The 24,958-nt window shown below is 52.5% G+C and overlaps 2 protein-coding genes across 7 annotated transcripts; one reads left to right on the top strand and one right to left on the bottom strand.

Moving 5' to 3' along the window:
- Nucleotides 1–146: 146 nt before the first annotated feature.
- CFAP119 (cilia and flagella associated protein 119) lies at nucleotides 147–3,886 on the top strand. Of its 6 annotated transcripts, XM_048966327.1 has the most exons (8): nucleotides 147–212; nucleotides 734–765; nucleotides 1,048–1,113; nucleotides 1,869–2,014; nucleotides 2,086–2,156; nucleotides 2,644–2,760; nucleotides 2,847–2,961; nucleotides 3,710–3,886. In XM_048966327.1, exons 1-8 carry the CDS (start codon nucleotides 189–191, stop codon nucleotides 3,868–3,870), a joined length of 732 nt encoding a protein of 243 aa, XP_048822284.1. In that variant the 5' UTR covers nucleotides 147–188; the 3' UTR covers nucleotides 3,871–3,886. The 6 variants fall into 6 exon arrangements, 5 of the variants coding, with proteins under 5 accessions (XP_048822284.1, XP_048822283.1, XP_048822287.1 ...); XM_048966326.1 differs by lacking the exon at nucleotides 147–212 and having other exon boundaries at nucleotides 219–765; XM_048966330.1 differs by lacking the exon at nucleotides 147–212 and having other exon boundaries at nucleotides 219–765; nucleotides 2,882–2,961; nucleotides 3,710–3,858.
- Nucleotides 3,887–4,976: 1,090 nt separating this feature from the next.
- Nucleotides 4,977–8,636, bottom strand: PRF1 (perforin 1). The gene is given in 4 exon segments (XM_048966325.1): nucleotides 4,977–6,400; nucleotides 7,552–7,673; nucleotides 7,675–8,094; nucleotides 8,420–8,636. Coding segments are annotated over 3 exon segments (1,956 nt in total). The 5' UTR covers nucleotides 8,086–8,094; nucleotides 8,420–8,636; the 3' UTR covers nucleotide 4,977.
- Nucleotides 8,637–24,958: the final 16,322 nt, after the last annotated feature.

Here is a 24,958-nt window from a genome sequence, read left to right on the forward strand (position 1 = left end):
GTCACTCTGTGATTGGTTAGAATCCCTGCCATCTCTGAAGGACGGCGGTGGGGATTGGCTGGCGTCCTTTCTCCACTCGCTGTTGGACAGCAGTGAGAGCTTCTCTGATTGGCCATCGCTTTCCGCACCTTGCAGCAAACCTCCTGCCGAGTGGCTGCTACCTACGGCGCGGTGGCGCGGCGGCAGTCATGGCAACGGCAGGGAGCAGAGAGGTGGGAGCCCGCGGAGCGGCTCGGGGCTGCCGTGACCGTGCAGCCGACTGCGGTGGGCGGGCAGCGCCGGCCGCGCACTGCAGCACCTGTCCGGTGTTGTGTCACCGTGGCAGCCGTAGTGCGGCCCGCGGGCTGTAGTGAAGGGCTTGCGGTGATGGACGATAAGGTCCCGCCAGCGGTTTGGGACCTTCCCGTGTCCTCAGGGTCGGGCTCTGAGGCGGATGTATTGAGGCTGGAGAGGCCCCGGTGCTGAGGTCGGCTGTGGCCGCGCTGGCAGCTCGAAGGCGCCCCGTCGCTGTGCCTAAGTGTGGGCATGGAAGTGGCTCTGCTCGGCGGGGTGGGGCTGCACCTTTCCCCGGGGCTGAGACGGCGATGGCTCTGCCGGTTGGATTGTGGATGTCATGTGCCCATCCGTGCCGCGGATGGTGCCGGCCATGCTGGGGCTCCCTCGTTCCTGGACTTGGGCTTGGGCGGTGGCTTTGATAGTGCCTGTGCTCACAGCCCTGTTCTTTTTGTCCCAGCCTGACAGCTGTGAAACTGGGATCCGTCCCTGGTGAGTATTGCCGTGTTCTGAAATATCCACCCTGGAACTGCTTTACTGTCCCCAGCCATGCTCAGGTCTCCTATTCTCAGCTGTCCACAGTTGCCCCTTCCTCCTTTCTGTCCCTTATTCTTCCTTTCAGGACTGTTCATGTCAGTGGGCTCCCAACTGCATATCTGGGCACCCACATCCCCAGCTATTTTCCTTCTTCCTCAGATTCTACTGTCTCTATCTGTCCCCATGTCCCTTGTCCTCTCCTGCCTGCCATTCCCTGGTTTATCTCTGTCTCTGCAGGACAGACCTGGATGTGGTGGTCATGGAACGACTTCAGGCAGCCCCAACCCAGCAGGATCGACGTGTGTAAGTGAGGGAACAGGGTTGTCTGTAGGGGTCTTGGACACCTAGCACACTCTAGAACACCCTGGGCTACCTGGGTCACTTGAGACATTCAGGAGAAAAAGCCTATGGGCTCAGCCACCAGAACAAGAACAGGGCACGCTGGAGACACTGTAGAAGCATTCTGGAACACCTGGGACATGCTGGGAACATACTGGGACATTGTGGGACACTTGTGGGACAACCCCAGAACATGCTCAAAGTATGCATGGGACACCTGAAGAATGCCTCTGGGAATCCCTAAAAAGACACCATGCTTTAGTCCACTGAGACAACCCTGGTACCCCACCTCAGAATGCCCAGGGATGTCACTGGGTTAATGCCATTCACCTTCACATTCCTATAGTCTTCCTCTCATCCATGTGGTATCCTGGTTCTCTGTCAGTCCCAGTGTCCCACTCAGGACACCTTAGAACCCAGTCCTAAGTGCATTTGTTCCCTTCTAAGATGCTCCCATATCTCTCACTGGTGTTGCTGTTCTCCTTCACAGCCCTCTAGGTGTCCTTGTCTTCCCCACAGGGTGTTACCACTGTATCCTACCTCTTAGAGCGTCCCAATGTATCCTTTTTCCTCTCCCTAAAAATGCCCGCATTGCACCTCTGAAGGATGTTCCAGTCCCTTTTGGTTTCCCTGCTGTGTTGTCCCAAGTTGTCCCTTTCATGTCCATGTCCCCCCTGGTGTCCCTGTCTGGCCCTCCAGTGGTATGCCTGTTCTTCCAGTGTACTGGCAGAGGTCCTGCCGGGTCCCCCTGTCCTTCTGGATGCCTATGAGGCGGCTGTGGAACTGGGCCAGGAGTTAGAGCTGGCCCCAGGGCCGCTCTCAGCCCTGCTGCGCATTGTGCGTTGTGCCATCACCATGTGCACCCGTGAGTGCAGGGCTGGGGGGTGGCGGGGGGCACAGAACTGCGAAGGTCTCATTCACCACTGACTGTCCCAGAGACACCCCTGCCTGATGTGGAGGAATGCTATGCCTACTTCAGCGAGCTGCTGCTGTGCCATGCTGTGCATGTGAGTCTTCACCCCTCACACGCTTATTGGCCCCCAGGTGCTCCTTGCACAACCCCTGCACACTCCCCATATTTCCCAGCATCCTCACAGCAACCTAAATATGTCTCATGAAGTTATTGGCATTGACACACTCCATCTATGCTTACTGAAGCCTGCATGGTCCTCACATTGTCTCTACGCACTTGTAGGGCCTCCTGTGCTCCTTGCATGCTTTCCATATGCTTACTTATGTCCCCAGCACTCCTGGCAACATGAAGTTGGCGCCTTCATGTTCTGTACTCTTTTGCCTTGTATTTGATTGAGCCAGCACACTCTTGCACACTTCCTGCAGCCTCACCAGAACCTGCATGTTCCTTGTGCTCTACACCCTCAGACTCCCAACACCCTCCCCTCCTTTCCCACGTGCCCTGCGTGCTTCCCAGCCACTGACTTTCTCTTGCCCACTGACTTTCTTTTGCCTGCTGCTGCCATGGTGCCATTGCTGTAGCATCCTCCGGTCAGTGTGGCTGTATTTGGGCTGACCCAGGTTGCCCGCATCGCAGCCCACCTCTTTGGAACTGTCCTTCGGCACGCCAAGCTTTATGCCTACGTCCTTACGCCCCAGGTGAGCTCAGCACTGTTGAAAGTAAATGTGCAATGGAGGTCAGGCCTGCCCTGATTCCACTGCCCGTCTTCTGTCCCTGAGCCCAGGCTTGCCTTGACTTGACCCTGGTTTATGTGGATAGCCCCGAGCATGGCCCAGAGGGACAGATGCCTCCCACCCTCCCCGAGGAGCAAGGAGAGACCACTGGGAATCCCAGCACAGGTGGGGCTGAGGGGTTACAAGGGAAGTGCTGGGATTTTAAGTCTAGGGGACTACAGGGTAATGAAAGGGACTGTAGGGTAAGTGGAGGAGCTCCCTCATATCTGGGATATACTTTGGGGTCTCAGGGAGCTGGAAGGTCATGGGGAGGGTAATGGGAGGCCCATGGGTTCCTGGGGGCACGCAGTGGTCCCAGTGGTCTAGTGGGATTAAAGGGGCATCTTGTGGTTGTGATTATGATGAGGGCCTTGTGAAGCACGACAGCATGCAGAATGATCAAGGGGAGTCCTTAGGGTTGTGAGGTTCTGGGAGAAGTCTGGAAGGCAGCCCAAGATCAGGGGTGGCTTTGGGAACTCCCAAGAGCAGCACATACATTGATTAATTCCCATGGTTCTTCTGTGGCCTTTTTTGTCCATCAGCAGCTTTGTCTTGAGACCTCTCTTCTCCATGTCTTGCTGTGTTTCTGGTGACATGTGTCCCTTATGTTCCGAGTCTCTGCTGTCCCCTGTGCCAGGTTCTTAACGTGTCCCCAGGCACTTCCTTGCCACTGGAGTCAAGCTGTAGCTTCTGTCACCCTATGTGCCCTGTTTGCATGTCCCCCCAGCTTTAGTGTCTGACCTCTGCTTGCTTATATCTCCTCCTTATTCCCAGGGCCTCTTGTGTCACCTGTTCCCCTAGTGTCAGGTCCTAAGCCCTGTCTTCCCACATCCCTGTGCCCCCATTGCTAATACCTGTGTGTGTCTGTTCCCAGAGCCTCTGTTACAGGAGGCAGCAGTACCTGAGCTAATGCAGGTTCCTGCAGAGATGCATTTGAGTAAAGAGGATGTCTCTGTGTCTCCCCGGGCCTCTCCTAGGAGCAAGAAACACCTTAGAAGACCTCGGGGATCCCGCCAAGGAAATAAAAGGCCTTAGACTGTGCCTTAGCATCCCTGTTATCTCTGGAACCCATTATATGTGCATTGCTTATTTGACCTGGTTTTGTGCTGTTGCACAAACAGAAATGCCTGCAGAATTGGCATGAAGGACCGCACACATCAGTATAGGTTAGGGGATGACCTGCTGGAGAGGGTCTCTACAGAGAAGGACCTGGGTGTCCTCGTGTCCAGCAGGGTGATCATGAGCCAGCAGTGTGCCTTGGTGGCCGAGAATGACAATGGGACCCCAGGGTGCATTGCCCGGAGCTGGGCAACTGGCTGTATGGAACAGCTTTATTGGGGTGGCCTAACGTGGTCTCCGGAGGTCTGCTCCAACCCCTACAATTCTGTGATTATGTGATCAGACTCTATGGGTCCCTGTGGGGCTCTGTGGCGCTCCCTGTGCTCTGTGGGGCTCTATGGTTCCCAGTGCCCCACATCCTCTCTGCCCACCCCCTTGTGTCCCCGCCCCTTGTCACGATAGCCCCACCCCTTAGGGGGGAGCTGGTGGGGGAGGGGAGGTACATGGCACATCACTGTGGCTCCGCTCACATCTCCCCATGGTCCCTTGCCCCAAGTCTCCCCATAGACCCTATAGTGTTCCACACCTTTCTCAGCCCCATAGCACATTCAGACTGCTTCCCCACAACACCCCATAGCAGCCCCGTAGCATTCCTTGGCCCCACAGCAGCCCCACACCTCCCACAGTCCCATGATCCCACCCTCCTCTCCACAGCCAATAGGAGGAGGGGCGGTGTCCCGGCCACCACCATAACTGGGGATGGGGAGGAACGTCGACGAGTCCCATGGAGGGTGAGGTCACAGTAAAGAGAGCCATAGCCTACATAGCCCTGTAGAGTCCCATGGTGCCATAGAGCGCTACAGTGCCCCATAGAGACCCATAGCGTACCCCCAAGAAAGCAAAGTCAGAGGGGATGGTGCAGCAAAAAGCATTTAATCCTGCCCATAGCTTGGAGCTGAGGGCAGAGGGAAATGTATACATCCCACAGATTACACTGTACCAGCGGTGGGGGGACACCAGAACTTGCAGGGCAGGAGCTGGGGCTGGAGGACTAAAAGCCTCCATCAAGATGAAGGATGGATGTCATAGGATTGGAGGAGCTGGAATTGCATTTCCATAGCGTGGAAATGCAATCTGTGGATCTGGATCCTTCTTGAGACCCACTGATAGATTTTGAGGGTTGAATGATGGATTTTGGAGATCTGGTGATGGATTTTGGTGGTCCTTGTTCTCAACCATCATCTCATTGTCCTCAGAAACCCCTGGTACCTCCCAAAAATTCTCTTCCTCTTCCTCATCCTCTTCCTTTTCCACTTCCTCCTCCTCCTCCTCATTCTCCGCCTCCTCTTCCTCCTTGTGCTGTGGCCATGCCACAGGGCCACCACCTCCAGTCTTTGGTGGCCACTGTGACAACCTGTAGAGCCCCCCTTGTCTTTTGGGGGGCTGTGGAATGTACTCTGAACATTGAGAACCCCCCAGGCTTGGCCCACACGTGGCACTGTAGCTGAATCTCAGGTCACCGCCTCCTGGGAAACACACAACGTTGCGCTGCTGTTTGCCTGTAGCCTGCACCGGTTCTTCGCACACCCCTAAGCGGTGGTCATTCCACCCATGATCCTGATCCCACACCTCCAGCTTCATCTTTTGATGCGGGTGCAGTGTCACCCACCCCAAATCGAACTGTGCACCCCACTTGGGCCGATTGTTGTTCCACACCGTTGCTGTCCGTAGCCGCTGACCATTGAAGTACAGCCGCACATACGCATCGGTTGCGGTGAAAACGTCACCGTGCCACCCCCTGCCCTCCTGCACTGTCACTGTCACCCGTGCCATCCCATGGTGTTTGGAACAGCAGTCGGCATTGACCACGCTGTTGGCTGCACACCCGCACTGACACAACCCAACCATGCCGTGAGCAGCGCACTGTTGGCTGCAGTTTGCCCTCAATGCTCTCCATGAGATGTAGTGACCGATGGCCGCCTTCAGTGCTCCCCGGCGTGGGTCCTGGCGGGGCAGCAAGGTGTGCAGAGGCCTGACGTTAGAGGCAACCAACCCAGGCAGGCGTTGCAGGGATCTCAACCACTCGGCATAGTTCTGTGATGTGCCGTAGAGGAGGTCGCCATGTTGCTCGCCACCTTCCACCTCCACCATCCGTTCATTAAAGAGTTGATTGAAGGCGCTGTGGGCGCTGTTTTTTGATTTGTCTTTGCGGCACGCACTGGACATGGCGCTGAACGTGGTTGACTTCACGTTGGCTGTCATTTCTGCACCCAAACAATCAGCCACTTCTTGGGCGCCGGCGCCCATCATGGCGGCGCGGCACAAGCGGATGGCAGTGATGGAGCGGAGGAGGCCGCCCAGTTGGGCCGAGTGGACGTAGTGGGTGCCATAGGCGGCCAAGAGGTCGGCATAATCTGGGGCGGTGGCGGGGGTGAAGTCGGGTGGGAGGGATCGAACAGCATGGAGGAAGTGGGGGGACGGTCTGGGTTTAGGTGAAGCTGAGATCCTGAAGCAGGGGGAGAGAGAGAAAAAGTCATTGGGGCTCTATGGAGCCTTTGTGGTTAATGGGGATCTATGGGGAGGCGTGATTGAGGGAGGATTGAGAATATGGGGAGGGGCGATTGAGGTGCCTATGGGGTGATTGAGGGGTCTATGGAGTGTTGGAGGAAAGCTGTGGGGTGACTGGAGGGGTCTATGCAGGGATTCTTTGTGGTCTATGGGGTGACTGGGTGCTGGAGGGGGGTCTGTGGGGGGCCTATGGGGTGATTGAGCCATGTGTGGGGTGATTGGGATCTATGGGGTGTCTATGGAGGTCATTTCTGCACCAAAACAATCAACTGCTTCTTGGGTGTCCGTGCCCATCATAGCGGTGTGGCAAAAGTGGATGGCAGTGATGGAGCACAAGACACTCTGTAGATGGGGTAATTGAAGGGATCTGTGGGTGAGTTCTATGGGGTTCTGTGGAGTGTCCCTGGGGTGTCCCTGGCGTGGTTTGAGAGTCTATGGCGAGGCTACAGGATGATTTGGGGGTGTCTGTGGGGTGTCTATGAAGTACCAGTGGGGGGTATGGGCTGTTTATGTGATGATTACAAGAGGCTATGGGGTGATTGGAGGAGTCAGTGGGGGGCCCTTGGGTGCTGGAGGGGGTCTATGGGGTGATTGTGTGGAATCTCTGGGGAATTTTAGGGGAATTTGGGGTGTTGTGGAGGTGCTGGAGGGGGGTTGTAGGAATCTGTAGGGTGGAGGTGGAGGGATGGAAGAGATATAGGAGAGGAAAAGGAGGAGAGATGGAGAACATGGAGGAGAGGGAAGAGAGGGAAATGGAGAGGGAGGAGATGGAGGAAAGATGGAGAACAAGAAGGACAAGGGGGAGATGGAGGAGAGGGAACAATGGTGGAGGAGATGGAGAAGAAGGAAGACATGGAGGATGAGGAGATGGGGGAAAGGAGAGAGAAAAGAGATGGAGATGGAGGACAAGAAGGACAAAGTTGAGATGGAGGAAAGATGGAAGACAAGGAGCACGAGGAGGACACAGTGGAGAGGGAAGAGAAGGAGGAGATGGAGGAGAACTGGAGGAGAAATGGAAAGAGCTGGGGAGATGGAAGAGGAGAGGAGATGGAGAAGCAGGGAGAAAGGATGAGGGAGCTGGAGCCCTACCAGTAGTGCACGCAGCGCAGCTCGGTGCTGGCGAATGAGTAGCGGTCCTCCCGCTCCTTCTGCATCCCGAACTCTGCCACGCGTGAGTGGGACCCGGCCATGGCCAGGGTGACCCCCCCCCCCCGGGCCGAGGGCTGCTTCCAGCCCCACTCTCCAATTCTGCGCCATCTTCTCTGTCTGGGCCACCAGCATCCTCATGGATTGGCTGCCAGCAGCCAGTGAGGACCTCCGCTGGCACTTACTCCCTGCTCGCCACTTGCTGACGCCATTGTAGAGGAGGAGGGACTGTCCTTTGTGGAGATGGTCCACGCAGACCACACAGTGCCTGCCGGTGGGTTTGGTGATGGCCAACACTTGGCCCTCAGTGAGGGACATGGTGGTGACATCCAAACCTGAACCCAGAATGTTGGTGCCAGGAGCCGGGGGGACATGGCAGGATTTACCAACGGCACGGTGGCACTGGGGGCAAATGGTGGGGAGATGATGGAAGAGGAGGAGGACTGAGAAGGCAAGACATTGGGGAGTGGACTTCATGGTGATCGGCTGCAGGGGAATGGAAATGTGGTGAGTCCACGGGGGTGTGGGCATGGAGAAGGTGGGGGAGGTGGAGGAGGTGGGGACACAGGGCTATGGGAATGGGGGGGGCATGGGGATATGGGAATACAGGGACTTGGGAATATGGGGATATGGAGACGGGAACATGGGAACAGGGACAAGGAAATGGGGACATGGGGACATAGGAACACGGGGACACAGAGACATAGTGACAAGGAGTCGTGGGCAAATGGGCACATGGGGATGTGGGGACGCAGGGACATAAGTATATGGGGACAAGGGGACAAAGGAACAAGGGGACGCTGGCACTCACCTGTCCTCTCTGCTGTGTCCGCTGCTGTGGGGTGCGTTCCAACACCTCCTACCCCAACATCCCCACCCCCACCGTCACCCTTCACACGTCCCCGCTCCACAAGTTGGGGGGTGATACTTCCTGTCCCCTCTAAAATAATTATATGTGAGGTTCCCGGCAGCTATGAGTCACCCCGAGGGGGAGTGACATACACCTCCTAGCCACGGTGATACAGGATGTGGGTCACAGCATGGGGGTGACAACGGGGCTGGTGCAAAGTGCTTTTTTGGAGGGGGACAATAGGGACGTTGTGTGCAATGGGGGCAACGGGGACACTGTAGGCATTGGGGATAGTGGGAGGTGTGGGGACATTGGGGACACTGGGGACACAGAGATGGCACCATAGTGACAAAGTTGGGGCTGAACTTGAGACAGCTGGGGAAGGGGAAGGGCAAAGAGTAAGGGAGAAGAGGAAGGGGAATGGAAATGGAAGAAGGTGGAATAAGATGAACGGGAAGGGAAGGGGGAGGCAAAGGGAAAGGAAAAAGGAAGAGAAGGGGCAGGTGAAAGAGAAGGGAGAAGAAGAAGGGGGAAAGGGAAGGAGGCAGTGGAATGGAGATGGGGAAGGGGAAAGGATATGGGGAAGGAGGATAGGGAAGGGGGAGAAAAAGGAGGAAGGGGAAGTGAAGGGGAAGGGGATGGAGAAGGGAAAGGAGGAAGGGAGAAGGAGAAGGAGAAGGAGAAGGAGAAGGAGAAGGAGAAGGAGAAGGGGAAGGGGAAGGAGAAGGAGAAGGAGAAGGAGAAGGAGAAGGAGAAGGAGAAGGAGAAGGAGAAGGAGAAGGAGAAGGAGAAGGAGAAGGAGAAGGAGAAGGAGAAGGAGAAGGAGAAGGAGAAGGAAAAGGAGAAGGAGAAGGAGAAGGGTGTAGAAGAGTGAAGATGAAGGATTCATTGAAGGGGGAGAGGAAAGGAAGGGAAGAGCGAAAGGGTAAGAAGAGTGGAAGGGATGGTAAAGGAAGAAGAGAAAGGGGAGAGGGAAAGAGAAACAGGAGGAGGTGGGGGTGGGGGGAAAGAGAAGGGGGAATAAGAAAGGGAAATAGGAGTGGAACAGGAGGGGAAAGGAAAAGGAAAGGAAGGGCAAAGGGTAAGGAGGAAGAGGAAGAGGAAAGAGAAAGGGGAGGGGAGTGGGAAGTGGGAAGTGGAAAAGGAAGTGGGAGGGGAAGGAGAAAAGGAAGAGAAGGGAGAAAGGGGTAAAGGGCAGGGAGAGGGGATGGGGAAGACAAGAAGAGGGAAGGGGAAGGGCAAGGGCAAGAAGAAGGGGAAGGTGAGAGGGGATCGGGTGGTGGAAGGGAAAAGAGGAAGGAGAAGGAAAGGAGAATGGGAAAGGGAAAGGGGAAGGTGGGAAGGAAACAGGTAGTAGAAGGGAAAGGGAGAAGAGGAAGGAGAAAGGGAAGGTAGAAAGGGAACAGGTAGGGGAAGGGAGAAGAGGAAAAGGAAAGAGGAAGGGTGGAGAGGAAGAAGAAAGGGAAGGAGGAAGGGGAAATGGATGGAGAAAGAGGAAGGGAAACAGAAAGGGAGAAGAGGATGGGCAGGGGAAAGGAATGGGGAAGGTTAAAGGGGAAATGAAAGCAGAAGGGTAAAGGAGAAATGGGGGGAGCAGGGAATTGTGGAATGGAGGGGGAGGGAAACAGGAAGGGGAATTGGAAAGCAAGGAGGAGGAGATGGGAAAGGGGAAGGATGATAGCAAAGCAAAAGGGAAAGGGGAATGGAAAGGAAGAGGAAGGGGAGTGAGAAGGGGAGAGGGGAAGATGGGAGTTGAATGGAAAGGGCTAAGGGAAATTGGAAGGGGAAAGAGATAAAGAAAAGGGAATGTGAGGTGGAAAGTAAGAGGATATAGCAAGGAAAAGATGGAAAGAAAAGAGAAGAGGAGGGGAGGGCAAAGGGGAAGGAAAAAGGGAAGGGGAAGCACAGGAGGAAAAGGAAGCAGGAGAAGGGAGAGGGGAAATCAGTAAGGGAAGGGAAGGGGAGTGAGTAGAAGTAAGAACAAGGTGGAAGTGAAAGGGGAAGGGCAAAGGATAAGGGGGAAAAGTAAGGGGGAGGAGAAAGGGAAGGGGAAGGTGAAGTGCAAAGGAAAGAGGAAAGTGGAAGAAAGGGAAGGAGAGGGGAAGGAGAATGAATAAAGAATGAAAGAGTAAAGGAAGAGCAAAGTGTAAGTGTAAGGGGGAAAGAGGAACGGGAAGGGCAAAGGGTAAGGGTAAGCGTAAGGGTAAGGGAGAAGGATAAGAGTAAGGAGAAAGGGAAGTGGAAGGTGAAGTGCAAGGGGAAGGGGGAAAGAGACAGTAATAGGAAGGGGAAGAGTTAAGACAGGTGGAAAGGGAATGGGAAGAGAAATTGGAAGGGGAAGGAGAAAAAGAAAGGTAGCAGGGAAGTGGTTAGGGGAAGGGGCAAGAAAAGGGAAGAGGTGGAGGGACATGGAAGGAGAATGGAAAGGGGCAGGGGTGGAGGGAAGGGGAAGGAAAAGAGGAGAGGAGAGGTGAAGGGGATGTGGAAGAGGAAAGGGGAGCGGAAGGGGAAGGGGAAAAGTGAAGGGGAAGGGAAAGGGAAGAAGAGGAGAAAGGAAAGTGGTAAGTGTAAGAGGAAGGTGGGCAAGGAACAGGAAGGGGAAACGAGAACTGAGAGAAAAGTAAGGATAAGGTGAAGGGGATGTGGAAGGGGAAGGGGAGAGGAAGGGGAATTGTAAGGGAAAAGGGGAGGGGTTAAGAGTCACAGGAAACAGAAGGGCAAGGTGAAGGTAAGGGGAAGGGGAAAGGTAAAGGTAAAGGTAAAGGTGGAAGTTGAACAGGAGGGGGAAGGAGAAAGGGGAAGGGGAGGGGAAGAGAAAAGGAGAAGGGAAAGGAAAGAGGAAGGGCAGGAGAAAGTAAGAGAAAAAGAGAAGGGATGTGGAAGGAGAAAGGGAAGGAGAAGGGGAAAATAGAAGGTAGAAGGGGAATGGGAAAGGATAAGGGGGAAGGGAAAGGCAAGTGAAAGGGGAAAGGGAAAGGTGAAGGTGGGAGGGAAGTGGGCAGAGAAGGAGGCAGTGGAATGGGAAACAGAAGGAAAGGGGAAGGAAAGGGTAAAGGGACATGGGAAGGGGAAGGCATAAAGGAAGTTGTGGGAATAAAGCAATGTTTTTCTTTCTGGCTCAGACTCTATGACACCATATAGAACTGTAACATGGTGATTTCTCACCCTCCTGATGGGTTGGACTTGCAGCCAACTGGTGACTAAAAACAGCCACAACAGTTGTGTGAAGGCCTCAGAACCAAACCTTAACTGTCACACTTCTGTGAGAGGTGCAGAACAGAAACACACATTGTACAAAAGCATGACAGAGAAGCCAGGGGTGAGCTGTCCTGCTGTTGGTGGCGTTGGGTCTTCCTCTCCCCAAACACAACCACACAGAAGGGAGAAGCACAGCGGTGCTCATGGCACAACAAGTGAAAAGTTAAAATCCTTAGCTTGCCCACATACCAAACAATACTGATATGCAATGATGTTTTCCATAAGAGATACATAAGCATTTACATCAAGTGCTGCACTCATCAAATCAACATTTCTAACAATTACAAGAGCCCACATTTCTGCCTTTGGATTCACAGTTCTAAGGGTCCAGCTGACTTCAGTTCTCATTGTGTTCGAGGGACCTTCTTACCTCTAGTATGATGTATCCACAGTGCTTTTACTGTTGTGTGGGATGTTAGCAGCACCTGGAACAGACCTACCCAGCTTGGTTCCAGGGGCGAATCTGAAGGAGATCTGCTATATACATGTTATCGAGCCATATCAAGGGCTCCAGCTCCAAGAACCAGTTTCTCTTTTTCTCAAAGCTTTTCCTGTAGACTTTTCACATGCTCAGTTAGTATTTCTTTTTCATCTTTATTTGTATGAGTTAAGCAGAATCGTTTCCATTAGTAAAAGGTGCAAGTTCAGTTATGCAGCAATGGTTTGCTTTGGTTTTCCAACTGCAGATTTAAGGAGTGTGCAGTCATTCATCCCTGACTGGAGACAATAAGCGCAATATTTTCACAGCAGAGTTCGTTTCAGACTTCCAGGCCATGAAATCCAGAAAGATTTCTCTTTGACTGTGGGATGGTTGTCTCTTCTTCCCTCTTCCTGAGCAGCGGCTGTTGCTGTGATCAGAAGCAGTGACACGTTAGATCCTGTATGTCAGCACCCCACAGATCCTGATGGGACTGTTCATCTGCATTCACACATCTTAACCAAAGCCCACACCAAAGAGAGCAGAAATTCTCACATTCCTCTTCTTATTGCCATGCATTAAGATCGGCTCACAGGCATCTGATAAAAAGGACGCCTTCGTCATTGGACAAAAAGCATTCTTGCAATATCTAAAGAAAGCAGCTGAGCATCAGTGTGCCACTAAATGACACCAAATCTCCTGTGCAAACAGTGCAAATCCAAATCCAAATGTTTCACACTGCAGTGAAGGACACATTACAAACACTGTATGATTTGTAAGTATGAGACTAATGAGAAACAAACAGTTTCTCCTAATCTTATCTCCTGTGAGAGTATTGCTATTGCTGTTTGTAATTAAAAAGTAATTGGTCTTCTCATTTCTTGCAACTATATGGCATGGCCTTATAGGAACATATGGATTCCAGAAACTTGAGATACCTGTTCTTCAAGAAACACACATTGTGCAAATACCCTGCTGTACCATTTACATGTGAGCTTGCAGCTTCACATACAGCACAGGTTGGAGTGACTTTTTTGGATATCCTCATATTACTAAAGCATGATAGACATTTCTTCCCAGCAACGATGTTTGCAATCCTTTTCTTCCAAAGTTTGCCTCAAATGCAGGTGTCCATCTAATCCATGACAATGTTCAGATGCCTCCCCGATGCCCTGCCCAGGCTCTGGGCTGTTATCCACTTGGGAGATTCAACCCAGGATCTTTCCAGATTCGGCTGTTCTCCTCCTCCACCTGCCAGCCTCATCTGCTCTTGGACAGCAAAGCATGCACTCCTAAACACACACAAGAGCGAGCACACTCACACAGCAAATACCCAGGAGCAGGGCCAAATAAGGAGGCACAATGATCAGGCAGCGTCTGTGCAGGCAAGCACTGACCAAACCACCGTCCACACTGAGTTGCGTCCATCTCCTCTATATTTCAAGCTGTTTCTTCCTCCTTGATCCACTGTATTTCCTGCCTTTCATTACTGCAATCCCTTCCCCACTTATCAGCTGTCACAAACGTGATTTGCCCCTTGGGTCCCTCCACATCGTTCATCTGGACCATAGATGGCACCATGGGGGGTTCTCTGAACTCCACCGCTTTTGCTAGCCCTGATTTCCCAGCGGGCCCCGTGCTCCCCTCCAGCTCTCAGTGCCACTTGGCTATCTCTTGTATCTTGTACCTCTCTGCCCCTCAGTGCCACGTGCTGCTGTTTCCCTTTGCTGATCCCCCTGTGCAGCACTCCCTTTCCTCTGTTCCCTTCTCACACTGCTCTCTGTCCCATTGTGCAGCGTCCATGCCTTGTCCCACACTTTCCCTGGTACAGACACTCCCTCTGGCCTATGAGCCACATTTCCCTTCCAACAACAGATGGCAGCTATGGGAGTCTTAGGATCACTGCCCTTCCTTAAGGGGCCTAATAGCTTAGGGTAGGAGACATGCAGATGGTGGCGGGATGAGCCCACCACAGCTTTGGAGTTAAAATGATCCAGACAGGATTTAAAGATTAAAGCTCACCTTTAAAGATGGGGGATGAGGCAAATTTTCAAGAGATGGTATAACATGCTGCTTAGGGTACCTGGTCACTTTTTATGGTATGGGCTTTCTTTGCAGGCTGTTTTCTTTTCGGCCTGGGGCAAAGGAGAAAGCTCAAGCTCACATTTCAGTCCTAGGGATAAGGGCTACTGGTTAGAGTGACCAGCAGAGTCAGAGTAAGAGTCAGGGCCTATGGGTTTGGACTTTGTCGTGAAAGCAAGATTTGAGGTAGGGGTTTAGAGTAGTGACTCCTTGTTGGGGTGAGGGATTGCATTTACAGGTAGGATTAGAGATTAAGGTTACTTGTCGGTGTCACACTAGCTTCAACAGGACTTGAACTCCTCCCTGTTCTTCAGTTATTCACCTCTCTTGGTCAAGCCCCTCTTTCATCTCCCAAGCTCCCCTAGACAACCAAAAAAGTGTCACCTGGCTGAAAGCTGCTCTCTGATGGCATTCATGACTGCAGAATGTCTCGCTGCCATTGGCAAATCCATTCATGAGACAGAGGTGACCTCTGGGCCTGGATGAAAACGCAATACCAGAAGGTCGCTGCATAGCTCACTCAAACACCCTGAACCACAGGAGGCGAGCAGCCAGCCTCAGCTCGTGCCACTACCCACTGTGAAAAGACTTCAGCAGAGGTGACTTGGGCTTAATAGCTGATGAATGCACAAAATTTTACTCTGTAATGAACTTTTACTTCTCTTGGCCATGTGCAGCTGGTTCCCCAAAAATAGCCAGTGGAAGCTAATAGTGGGTATGAGCTGTAAAATTCAGCTAGAAACTTTAGTGTACAAAACTGACATTTGAGAAGGCAAGCTGCAAGCAAGGTCGAGGTGGCTAATGATGGCAATGACTGCACTCCTGGAAGCTCCCAGAACGGCTGCACTGGTCCTGAAGAATTAAGATATGTGATACCCAGAGACTCGGCTTGTTTGTATAGATTGCAGGTTGGTGAGCCCTCTGATGCCCAGCTCCTGAACTGCAGACACAGAAAGCATCAGGAACAAACCTCTGAGGAAATAACAGACCAAAGCCAGTCCCAGGTTTCTGAGGGCAATGGGGGCATCAGGAGCAAAACCCTGGGGGCTGATCAAGAGAGAATGCAGACTGCTGGAGACGGTGCCAAAGGTGACGTGCAGGTGGCTCTGATGCCACGAGGGCCCTGGATGTTCATTCATCACCAGAAGGACCCGCTCCTAAGTTCCAGGACCTGCTAAAGGAGAGCCTTTCCCTCATGCTTTGCCTCAGTCAGCATGGGTGGAGGGGTGTTGCTGCCAGGTGCTCTGCTGTGGCTTTCTGAGGATTTGGCAGTGCTTCTGAGTTCCCAGCAACCTGCCCAGCTTATTTCATTGCTCTTCCATGGCTCCTCAATCACAGTACATGCCAGCCCCTACACAGCCGTTTGTCTCCGTGTCCCAGTGCTGAAATGCATATCCCTGTTCTTCTGCTGCACTAAAATACTAACACAGCTTGTCCAATCATGGACAAAGTTAATTTAGTCTACTTCCTGATTATGATAAACTTTTAAAATTTAGTTTATTTCCTATGATTCTTTCTTTCTGTACCAGAAAACTAATTTTTTTTTTCTTTTTTTCAGAGCTTGGCCTTTAGCAGGAGGTTTTTAGAACACTGCTTTTTCTCTCATTGCTAACTCTGTGCTATCATTCATGATAAAACCTCTCAGAAATTATTTATTTATTTAACAAAAAAAGCCAGCAGACACATGCCATACTAATGAAAGGCACAGTGCAGTCCAAGCCTTTATGTAATGTTCAGTGGTACAGCACCATTACTGACATTTTTGATTTCTTATGTCCTAAATGATAGAATCACTGAAACATAGAATGGCTTGAGTTGGAACGGACTTCAAGGATCATCAAGCGCCAACCACCCTGCCACTGATGAGACCAGACTACTGAAATGCTCTGGAGATATTCCTCCACCTGCACAGGAGTGCAAGTAGCCTCGGGCTTGCTTAAGGCAACCAAGTGTCAGAAAGCTGATGGGCAAGTACTGTTTGAGGGCAATTCCTTTTGGTTCTCAAACCGACCTACTGACCCCTCCCCTAAAGGCCTCTGCTGCTGCTCATCATGGTCATTACCACCTGCACAGCCCCTCTCTCTTGGCTGGGACCTCTGCTCTGACCTAAGAGCCATTTCTGTGCAGGTACCTCCTTGCAGCCTTTCCCCAGGCTGCTCTCAGCCTCACTGGGGCTGACTCTTGGCTTTTCCTCCAACAAGCCCTATTTCTTTGCCTGCCCTGAATCCATAGGGGCCTGGCACTCTCATTCTGCAGCCAGAAGGATGGCAGTTGTCAAAGCACTACTTTCCTTGACTTTCCCCGTCATCCCATGGCTACTCACACAGACTATGTATATGACTATGAACGGAGCCCTGCTGAGAGCAGGATTGTTAAGCAGCTGTTAGCTTCCTATACAGGCTGGGTATCCTAATTACTTGTGATGTAGGTATGTTTGCCAATCTGAAGCGTCTTCCATCTCCTCCACTTCCCTTGCACTTGTTGGTGCCTCCAGCATTGAAGCCCCTCATCTATAGTGTGAGGAACCAGGAGCTCAAGGATGTGGTGTTGAAACTGATGAATTTTTTAACAAACTTCAAACTGCCCATCTTTATCTGAATATGACACGGAATAAAGCAGTCAGAAGGAGTAGCCTCTTTTCTAATGTAAAATACTGCAGGAGCAGCCCGTTTTGATCAGTGTATTTTTGCTGTACACCTACTTCAGGGTACATTCCATCCCACTGGTAGTCCTTGTAAGAAATGCTATGGCAAATCCACCTGCAGAAAACACTGTCATTCCATTTAGTAAGGAAGAAACCACTTTGCCTTTGCTCTTGACCCTTATCCCTGCCCTCAGACTACAGCCATCTTCTCTTGAGGACAGTAAATAAAAGTGATAATTTATACTTGGTTATCCTGGCAGTGTTTGTGGGCCACCAAAAGCAATCCCTGCATTCCAGAAAATACAGATCAAAAGAGACAGACAGTGGAGTAGCACTAACACTTCTTCACTTGTGGAAATCTCAACAGAAAGTGCTGCGCTAGTGGTGTGAGGTTAAGGGAACAGCCCTATCAAGACATATGTCTTACTATGGAAGGTTTAGCTATGGCATGCTGACTACAAGAAAAAAAAAAGGCTACTGCCTTGTACTTTTTACTTTCTGTCACTCTCATCATGTAGATCTGAGGATGACCAAGCCTGTTGCCATGAGCTTTGCAGAACCCATCAAAACTGTGGCTCAGAGGTATTACACAAGCACATAGCATAGAAGAACTCTGTAACCTATGGGACAAGAAAAAACAAAGGGGACTCTTTGAATTCATTACCTCCTCTAAACTGATGGTCACTGACTTCTGGTCACATTCTACTCCTGTGTAGCAGGATAACAAAGATGTAGTGATGTTTTCAACTGCGTAGGGATTGCTGGATACAACCAACCACACAAGGCTGAGCACACTCTCCTGTTTCTGTCTCAGTTCTAGGAAGACCCAGAAAAGCTCAGTGCTCTCTCACTTTAATTTGCTTACATGAACCATTTTAAAACACATGCTGTTAGAGGCCGGCACAAACTCTAGGGCCCAAAGCCACATCCGGAGGGGCCAACACCATCCGTGAGGCCTGAAGCCACAGCCAAAGCCAGATAGGCCCCAGGACCGAAACCTCAGCCAGACAGACCTGCATTGGCCTTGGCACCTGAAGCTACAGCCGCAGCCTGAGAGACCAGAAGCAGTCCTGGGGATTAAAGCCACAGCCACAGCCTGAGAGGCCAGAAGCAGGCCAAGGGCCTAAAGCCACAGTCACAGCCCAACAGGCCACCACTGGCCCCAGGGCCTAAAGCCATAGCCGCAGCACAAGAGGCCACACCAGCTTTGGGCCCAAACCCACAGCCACAACCCGAGAGGCTGGCACCATCCCTGGGCTGCAAAGCCACAGTTACGGCCACATTGGCCCATAGCAGCCCTGGGGCCTAAAGACAAAGCCTGAAGGGCAGTCCCAGCCCTGGGGACCAAAGACACAGCCTGAGAGGCCGGAGCCGGTCCAGGCACTTAAAGCCACAGCCACAGCCTGAGAGGCCAGCACCGGCCCCGGAGCATACAGATGTGCATTCCTATTCCTACTAGTTGTCTGGGCACCAGCCCGGGGCTTACAGCCACAGAGAGGCTGGCACCGGTGCTGGGGCTGAAAGCCAAAACCGGGGAAGAAAGCACCGTCCCTGGGAATTAAATCCACAGCCAGAGAGGCCAGTGCCGGCCCCGGGGCTTAATGCCACAGCTGCGGCCTGAGAGGCTGGCACTGGCTCCAGGGCCTGAAGCCACAGACACAGCCAGGGAGGCTGGCACTGGCCCCGGGACTTGGAGCCACAGCCTGAGAGGATGACATCGGCCGCGGGGCCTAAAGCCCCAGTCAGAGATGCCAGCACCAGCCACTGGGTTTTCTTTTCTACTGGTTCCTATGAGACTCCATTGACCACAGTGAGGCCACATTGGTGTTTACCGGTTTTTATTGGGCTGCACATGAATCATCTCCACTTCTCCGTTCTTTTACTTCAAATAATCCCATTGGGTGACCCTGGTGTTGGTTTCCTACAAATTGGATCTGGGAGGTGTCCACCTCCTTCACTTATGATGAAAGCACAGCAGTGATGCAGGCGCTTGCTGAGGTCACAATCGTCACTGGGCTGGGAGCGTTTGTGCCACAGCTGGTGAGCAGAGCCAGTGCTCTGGTGAGCGTCCTGCACGCGGAGACTGAGCTGTGTGTTTTTCTCGAGAGATCTTCCTGTGAGAGCCCACTGGGAGCACCGCTGCGGCGTGTGCGTGAGCTGGGCACAGCTCCGGCTGAGCAGGCTGCCCAGGTGAGCTGGGGCTGGTGCTGGATGGGTGCCGGGAGGTGTGGCAGCAGAAAAGCTGAGCTGGGGAGGAGTTGCCAGCTCCAGCAGTGCCCCTCAGCATGGCTGTTTCCAGGGGAAATGGGTTTTTGTTGAGGTTCCATCCCGTGTTTCAGTTAGGATGATGAAGTGTTGTTACTCCCCTGGAAGTTCACTGCCAGGCCTCCACCTTCATGTCAGACATTAGAAAGCAAAAAGAGTGCAAACTTCACAGAGAGCAACTTGTGCCTCACTGCCCCCTGGATGGCTGGGTGCATTGCTACTGAGGAGATGGAGAAGAGCACTTGCTGACATGAGCCGTGGCAGTCAGACACAAGCTGGAGCGAGCATTCGGGAGCTCTTGCAGCCAGCTGGTTTCCAGACATTGCCCTCCTCAAGAGGCCGAATGGCATGAAGGAAGAAAGCTGGGAAAATGCTTCTTCCTCATTAATTTTTACTGGTTGATACTTTCTGCAGGTTTCTTCTCCAAAGGGAGATTTTGGGGACCAAGGCAGCCCTAGGAAGAGTGAAGCCAGCTCCTTCCAGGAGCGAGAGAAGTTCCTGTGGAGAGAGCCTCAGAACTTGGGCTTCCTCGGAGACTTCAGCGGCATGTCTCAGCAAGGAGACAACCGTGCTTCCAATTCCTGCTCTGTGAGCGGAAAGGTATGGCTCAGTTTCTTTTGCTTCGTTTTTCTTCCCTTTTTTGCATTTTTCAGGGGAAGGAGTGGAGCAGGGGGAGCCCTACTGGTCTTTTGTTACCTCAATAACCAGTTGGGTTCTGCACTGCCTGCTGACAGCCTGGGCTAATGGCATGGGCGCAGCTCAGGCTGTGGTGCTTTCCCTTAGAGATGAACAATGTCCTAGCACTCTGCTGTTCTCTCTGTGGCACAATCTGGAACTTCTCTGCAAAGCTTGGCTGCCCGTCCCCACCGACATTTCTTCCTTTCTCTCCTCAGAAGCAGCGCGGCGCGGTTCCCCGTGTTGGGGAGCAGCAGCCAGCAGGCTGCCAGGGATCCCACAGCGCCCTGCAGCGCGCAGAGGGACGTGATGGCGATGGACCGTCCTCACTGCCACGCAAAAGTGAGTTTCTTCAGTCCTCTGTCATGAAGTACAGAAGAATGAATTTTGAGTATCACTTGTGAGCAGGTGCAGTGCTGTAGGGGATGTCAAGTGAGCCACTGTTAGAGAGGCTGACAGCGGCAGGTGATGGCAGCAGTGAGACAGAAGTCTGTGTATAAATGTTTAGAGTTGAGTGAATTCCTTTTAGAGCCAAAACATGTGTCGCAACATTTTGACCTGACTGCATTTTGTTTCCTGAAGCACCATTGCTCTGCAGAATGTAGAGCTGTCAGGCAGTGTAGGGTGCATTGGCTGCCATCTGAGCAGGAATGAGGCTAGTAATGCTGTTGTTAGCACACTGTGGTTTAAACATCAGTTTCTGTTCTGTCTGTAGAAGAGTGTCTTTTGTTTTTTGGGGGTTGGACATGGGCTAACAGGACAATGCTGCTCCTGGTGTCTCTGACATCAACACACAATCTGTTGTAGGGACGGAGCCTGCGCGTCCATGGGATGGTGCTGGGCATGGGGGGAAACGGAAAGCCTCCACAGGTAAGAAGCTCTTGTGAGCTGTGGTGTGGGTTCTTGCCGCTAAATAGGGCTGCAGAAAGGGCTGTGTGTAGTGGAGGAGTGAAGAAAGTACACTGCAGATCTCTGCTGACTGCAGAAATGGCACAGAGCTGTAGCAGCAGCAAGGCCAATTTAAGAAACTAAGGTTGAAGAGTAGAAGTCAGTAGTTGGCTGTGCTAAAATCTTGCTCCAAAAAGATGTCTTGTTTCCTTTCTGTCAGAAGGTGATGCAAGCGGCCTTCCAGCGAAGCGCAGCCTTGCGGAAAGTCTGGGGAGGAATACAGAGCATAACATGGCACCCAAGAGAGGTCCCGGAGCAGGGGGAAGACCCTTCCCTGCAGTGGACCCCCATTCTGTCTCCACGACCCTGGCTGGAAGAAAGCGCAAGGGCTTGGAGCAAGAGAAACAACTGGCAGAGCCGTTCTGTGCCAATAAGAGAGTGAGGAGTGAGAGCAGTGGGGAGAACGCCATGAGAACGCGTCGAGGCAGCGTGCCGGCTCCAGCAGCACAGCCTGGGCCTGCCGCAGCGCGGAGCTCCAAGCGGAGAGGTAAGAAGGTGCTGTGGTACCCGCCCTGGTGAGCTGCTGCCCTTGGCGAGGCACTGAGTTTGCTTGGGGTTGGCTTTGCTTTTTCTTTCTCCGTCAAGGGGGAAAGAGTTGAAGGCTATCAAGTCCAAAGGGCAAAATATGTAAGCCCATCTTTTTCCATCCACTCCATGATGGTCTTCTGCACGTCCCCCTGGAAATGTCATTCACTGTCAAGCTTCCTAGTCCAATTTCCTTTGTCTTTTTTCTGTCATTTGTTTTTGTCGTACCCACGTTTCTGCAGTTTTGCTGTTGACAAAATGAATTCATCTTTTCTCTTGCCTTATAGCAAGAAGACAACGACAAAAAGAGAGGAGAGTGGAAATGATGAAGGCTGCTCTGAGAGCTGCCGCTGCACGTACAGAGGTGAGTCCTTGGTGAACACAGACCTGCGCCCTCCTGTTGTTCTCAGTGCCTCCGTCTGTCAGACATCAAAGAGATTGAAGAATCCCAAGGGAAGCCATGTCGCAGAAAAACACCCAGCTGTGTGTTTGAGGAAATCACACTGTCAGTGAGAGCTGCCATGGGGAGCTTGGATGCCTTTCTCCTGCTTGAGAAGGATGCTGTTGGTAATGGCTGGAGGGTTTTGCTGTGATGAAGTAGCTTGCCATGTCAGGCACTGCGACCTTTGAAACCGCGTTCCCAGAGCAGAGCATGAATGTTACCACAGGCAGCGTGTTGTGGGAAGTAATGACACTGCCCTGAATGGCAGGAGCATGCTGTTCTGCATGGGGCCGTTCTGGAATCTTACTGATCAGACCTTCTTAATGAGATCTCCCTAGATTGTTTCTGTCCTGTTTCTACCCTTGCTTTGTTTCTTTCCAGTCCTCCACAATGAACGACCTAGTGGAGATGATGCAGAAGCTGCAGCTGAATGACTGAAAGGAAGAGCATCAGAAGGCAGCAGCTGCAGCGCATGGCGTTCCAGGGCAGCGCTGCGAGTGCCTCCCGACTCGGCACTCTGTGTCTTATCTGGTTATCTCAATCAATAAACGATCTCAATTACAGATTCACAAAGAGCACACGGCCCGATTTGTCCAGCAGTGTTCCGTGCACAACTTCAGGTCCAGAGCAGCATCTCCGCAGCTTCAGCCCACCAAGCTCCCATCCTGGCGCTGTTCTTCGAGGCACTTTTCTGAGTGCTACTGCTGTTGCTGACACCTGAGGTTGCCCGTGGAGCTCGGTGCCTCACAGGACCTGGCCACTGCACTCTGCTCCACCCCCCCGTGCCTTTGAACGCGGTGTTCTCTGTGCAGGCCTGCCCTTGTGCAAACCCACGTGCAGACATTGCAGCCCCATCCCTTTGCACAGGGCTGTGCGTGTCCATCTTTGTACACACACATATGAACACGCACCCACATGGGCCACCCCTACCGTGCAGCCTTGTGCAAAGACCTCACTGCACACAAACATGTGCGTGCACACGTGTGCAAAGCCAACAGACTCCCTGCAAACCCCTTCTTGTGAACTCCCACATGCAGCGCACATCCTGACGTGCATCTGCATCCTTGCACGCCCTGTGAGCAGACCTACTGTGAATCTTTATCGTTGGACACTGAAATACTCCTGGCAGTGAATTCTCTCTCTGTGCCATTGGTTTTGTAGCAGTCATTGCTACATTTGCCTGGATGTCACTCTGGGTTCTCTGTACGTGTTCCTTTCTGAAATCATACTTCTCACTGGGGAAGCCCATCACAAGCTTTCCTCTTCGCTTTTGTATATGGAACATCTGTATTTTATTTTCCTGTATATGAACTTAGAACAACTATTGGGCTGCAATACCCCTGACAAGGAAAAGATAAATTGCATTTTAATGTGACACTGCTGTGTTTTGTACCAATTTCCAAATCAGTGCTCCTCAGGTCTCTTTGTTTAGGACTGGAGGAAGGGGAGCAGCATGAAACTGTGTGCATTCCCTGCTGCCGGGCCGTGCAGGCGGTGGTGGGGCTGGTTTGTTTTTTCTTGTCAGGGTGGGAAGGAGCTCTGGGTTGGAGGAGTATCCTGATGGCATGTGTAGGATCAGCTGCTCTGCCAGAGAAGGAGGGGAGGTCGCATGCCGAGCTGCAGGAGAGGAAGGGCAGGAGGTCCCAGCACAGCTTTGCACGATGCTCTGCGGCACTGGGCAGCTCGTTCCTGGCTTAGCAGTGGGATTGGATGAGGAGCAGGGGAACAAGAAATCTGAGGCTGGGAGGGCACTGCCAAACACAGCTGGTGCATCTCTGTGCAGTTTTGCCTACCCAGGAGGAACCCAGAGCTGCCCGGTTTGTTTCTGCTTCTGTAGCATTTGTATGCAGTGTGAGCATAAGGTTCTGCTGCCTTACGAGCCTCTGCAGCCACGGACATCTGATACAGGCACCTGCCGCTCCTTTTTTTTGCTTTTTTTTTTTTAAATCAGGACACATTATGCCTGTTGTGCTTTCCATACATTGCTTTACAGTCACCACCAGGAAATGGTTTTGATTTTCTTGCAGTCAGATTTGCTGTCATGTAACTAGCTTGTATAGCAGAGTCCATCTGCCTTTTTAAAATTATTTTCATGAGGTTAAAGACATTCCACTGCTTTGTCTTTATGATGCATTTCATGATATGCATCGAATTTGGCAGCCTGGAGAAGGCTCCAGGGAGACCTCCTAAGGGTGGCCTTCAGTATCTCAAGGGAGGGCAGCAAGAAAGCAAGGGACAGAGTCTTTAGATTGGACGTAAGGAAGAAGTCTGTTACAATAAGCGAGGCACTGGAACAGGGACACTGAGGGACCCTGGGGCGCTCTGGAGCCCTGAGCACTGGGCGTCAGGGCCTGGGATGGATGGGATGGAGGGCACCATCCCCCCACCCCTTTTCAGGGGACCACTGCCATCCCCACTGCCACGAGACCTCGTGCTTTGTGAGGCTGTGCAGAGGAGCAGGGTCTCGAGCCGTCCTAGGGATAGACCAGAGCCATGTGGAGATGGGACAGGGGCTGTGGCTGCTGCCCCAGGGGACCCACATCCTGCCCTGGGCTGCTGCCAGCCCTCCTCCTGCCCAAAGTCCTGGGGCACAAACCCTGCACAGACAAGGCTTCTCCATGGTCAGTGCCACCTTCTGACATCCTCTGCTGACCAATGGAGCCCTCTGAAGAAGAATGAAGATGCTGATGATCGCTGACATCCTCCAATGATCAATAAAGACCTCAGCAAAGCCATGCTCTGTGTGTCCGTGTCCTTGTCACCATGCTCAGCAGGAACCGCTCACATCTGTCCCTGCCTGGCAGAGGCCACCCCGAGGTGGTGGGAGGGGTCCCGCACCCCACATCCTGCACCCGTGGACCTCTCCATCTCCTTTGTGCTGCCTCCTCCAAAATCCTCAAGGACGGAGCACCCCATGCTGCCAAGCAGCCCCAGTACCCTCCCCCTGCTCTCTCCCAATTCCTCCTTCCAGTTCCTGCCAAACCCTTCACCCTTTGTTCCACCTCCACAGCCACGATGTCTCCAGGTCGCTCTCCTTTTACCTCCTCCCTTATCGCAGCCAATTGCCCCTCACTTGGATCCGCTTCAGCCCTCCTCCTTCAGTCCCACTTCCCCTCCATCACCACCCAACATGGAGTCCCCAAATCCCCTCCCTTAGGCACCTCAAATCTCCTCTCTGATGACCGATGTCACCCTTGATTAATGAAGCCCTCTGACGGTCAGTGAAGATCTCTGATGATCAGC

The sequence above is a fragment of the Lagopus muta genome, chromosome 19 (assembly GCF_023343835.1).
Source record: "Lagopus muta isolate bLagMut1 chromosome 19, bLagMut1 primary, whole genome shotgun sequence".
Classification (NCBI taxonomy): Eukaryota; Metazoa; Chordata; class Aves; order Galliformes; family Phasianidae; genus Lagopus; species Lagopus muta.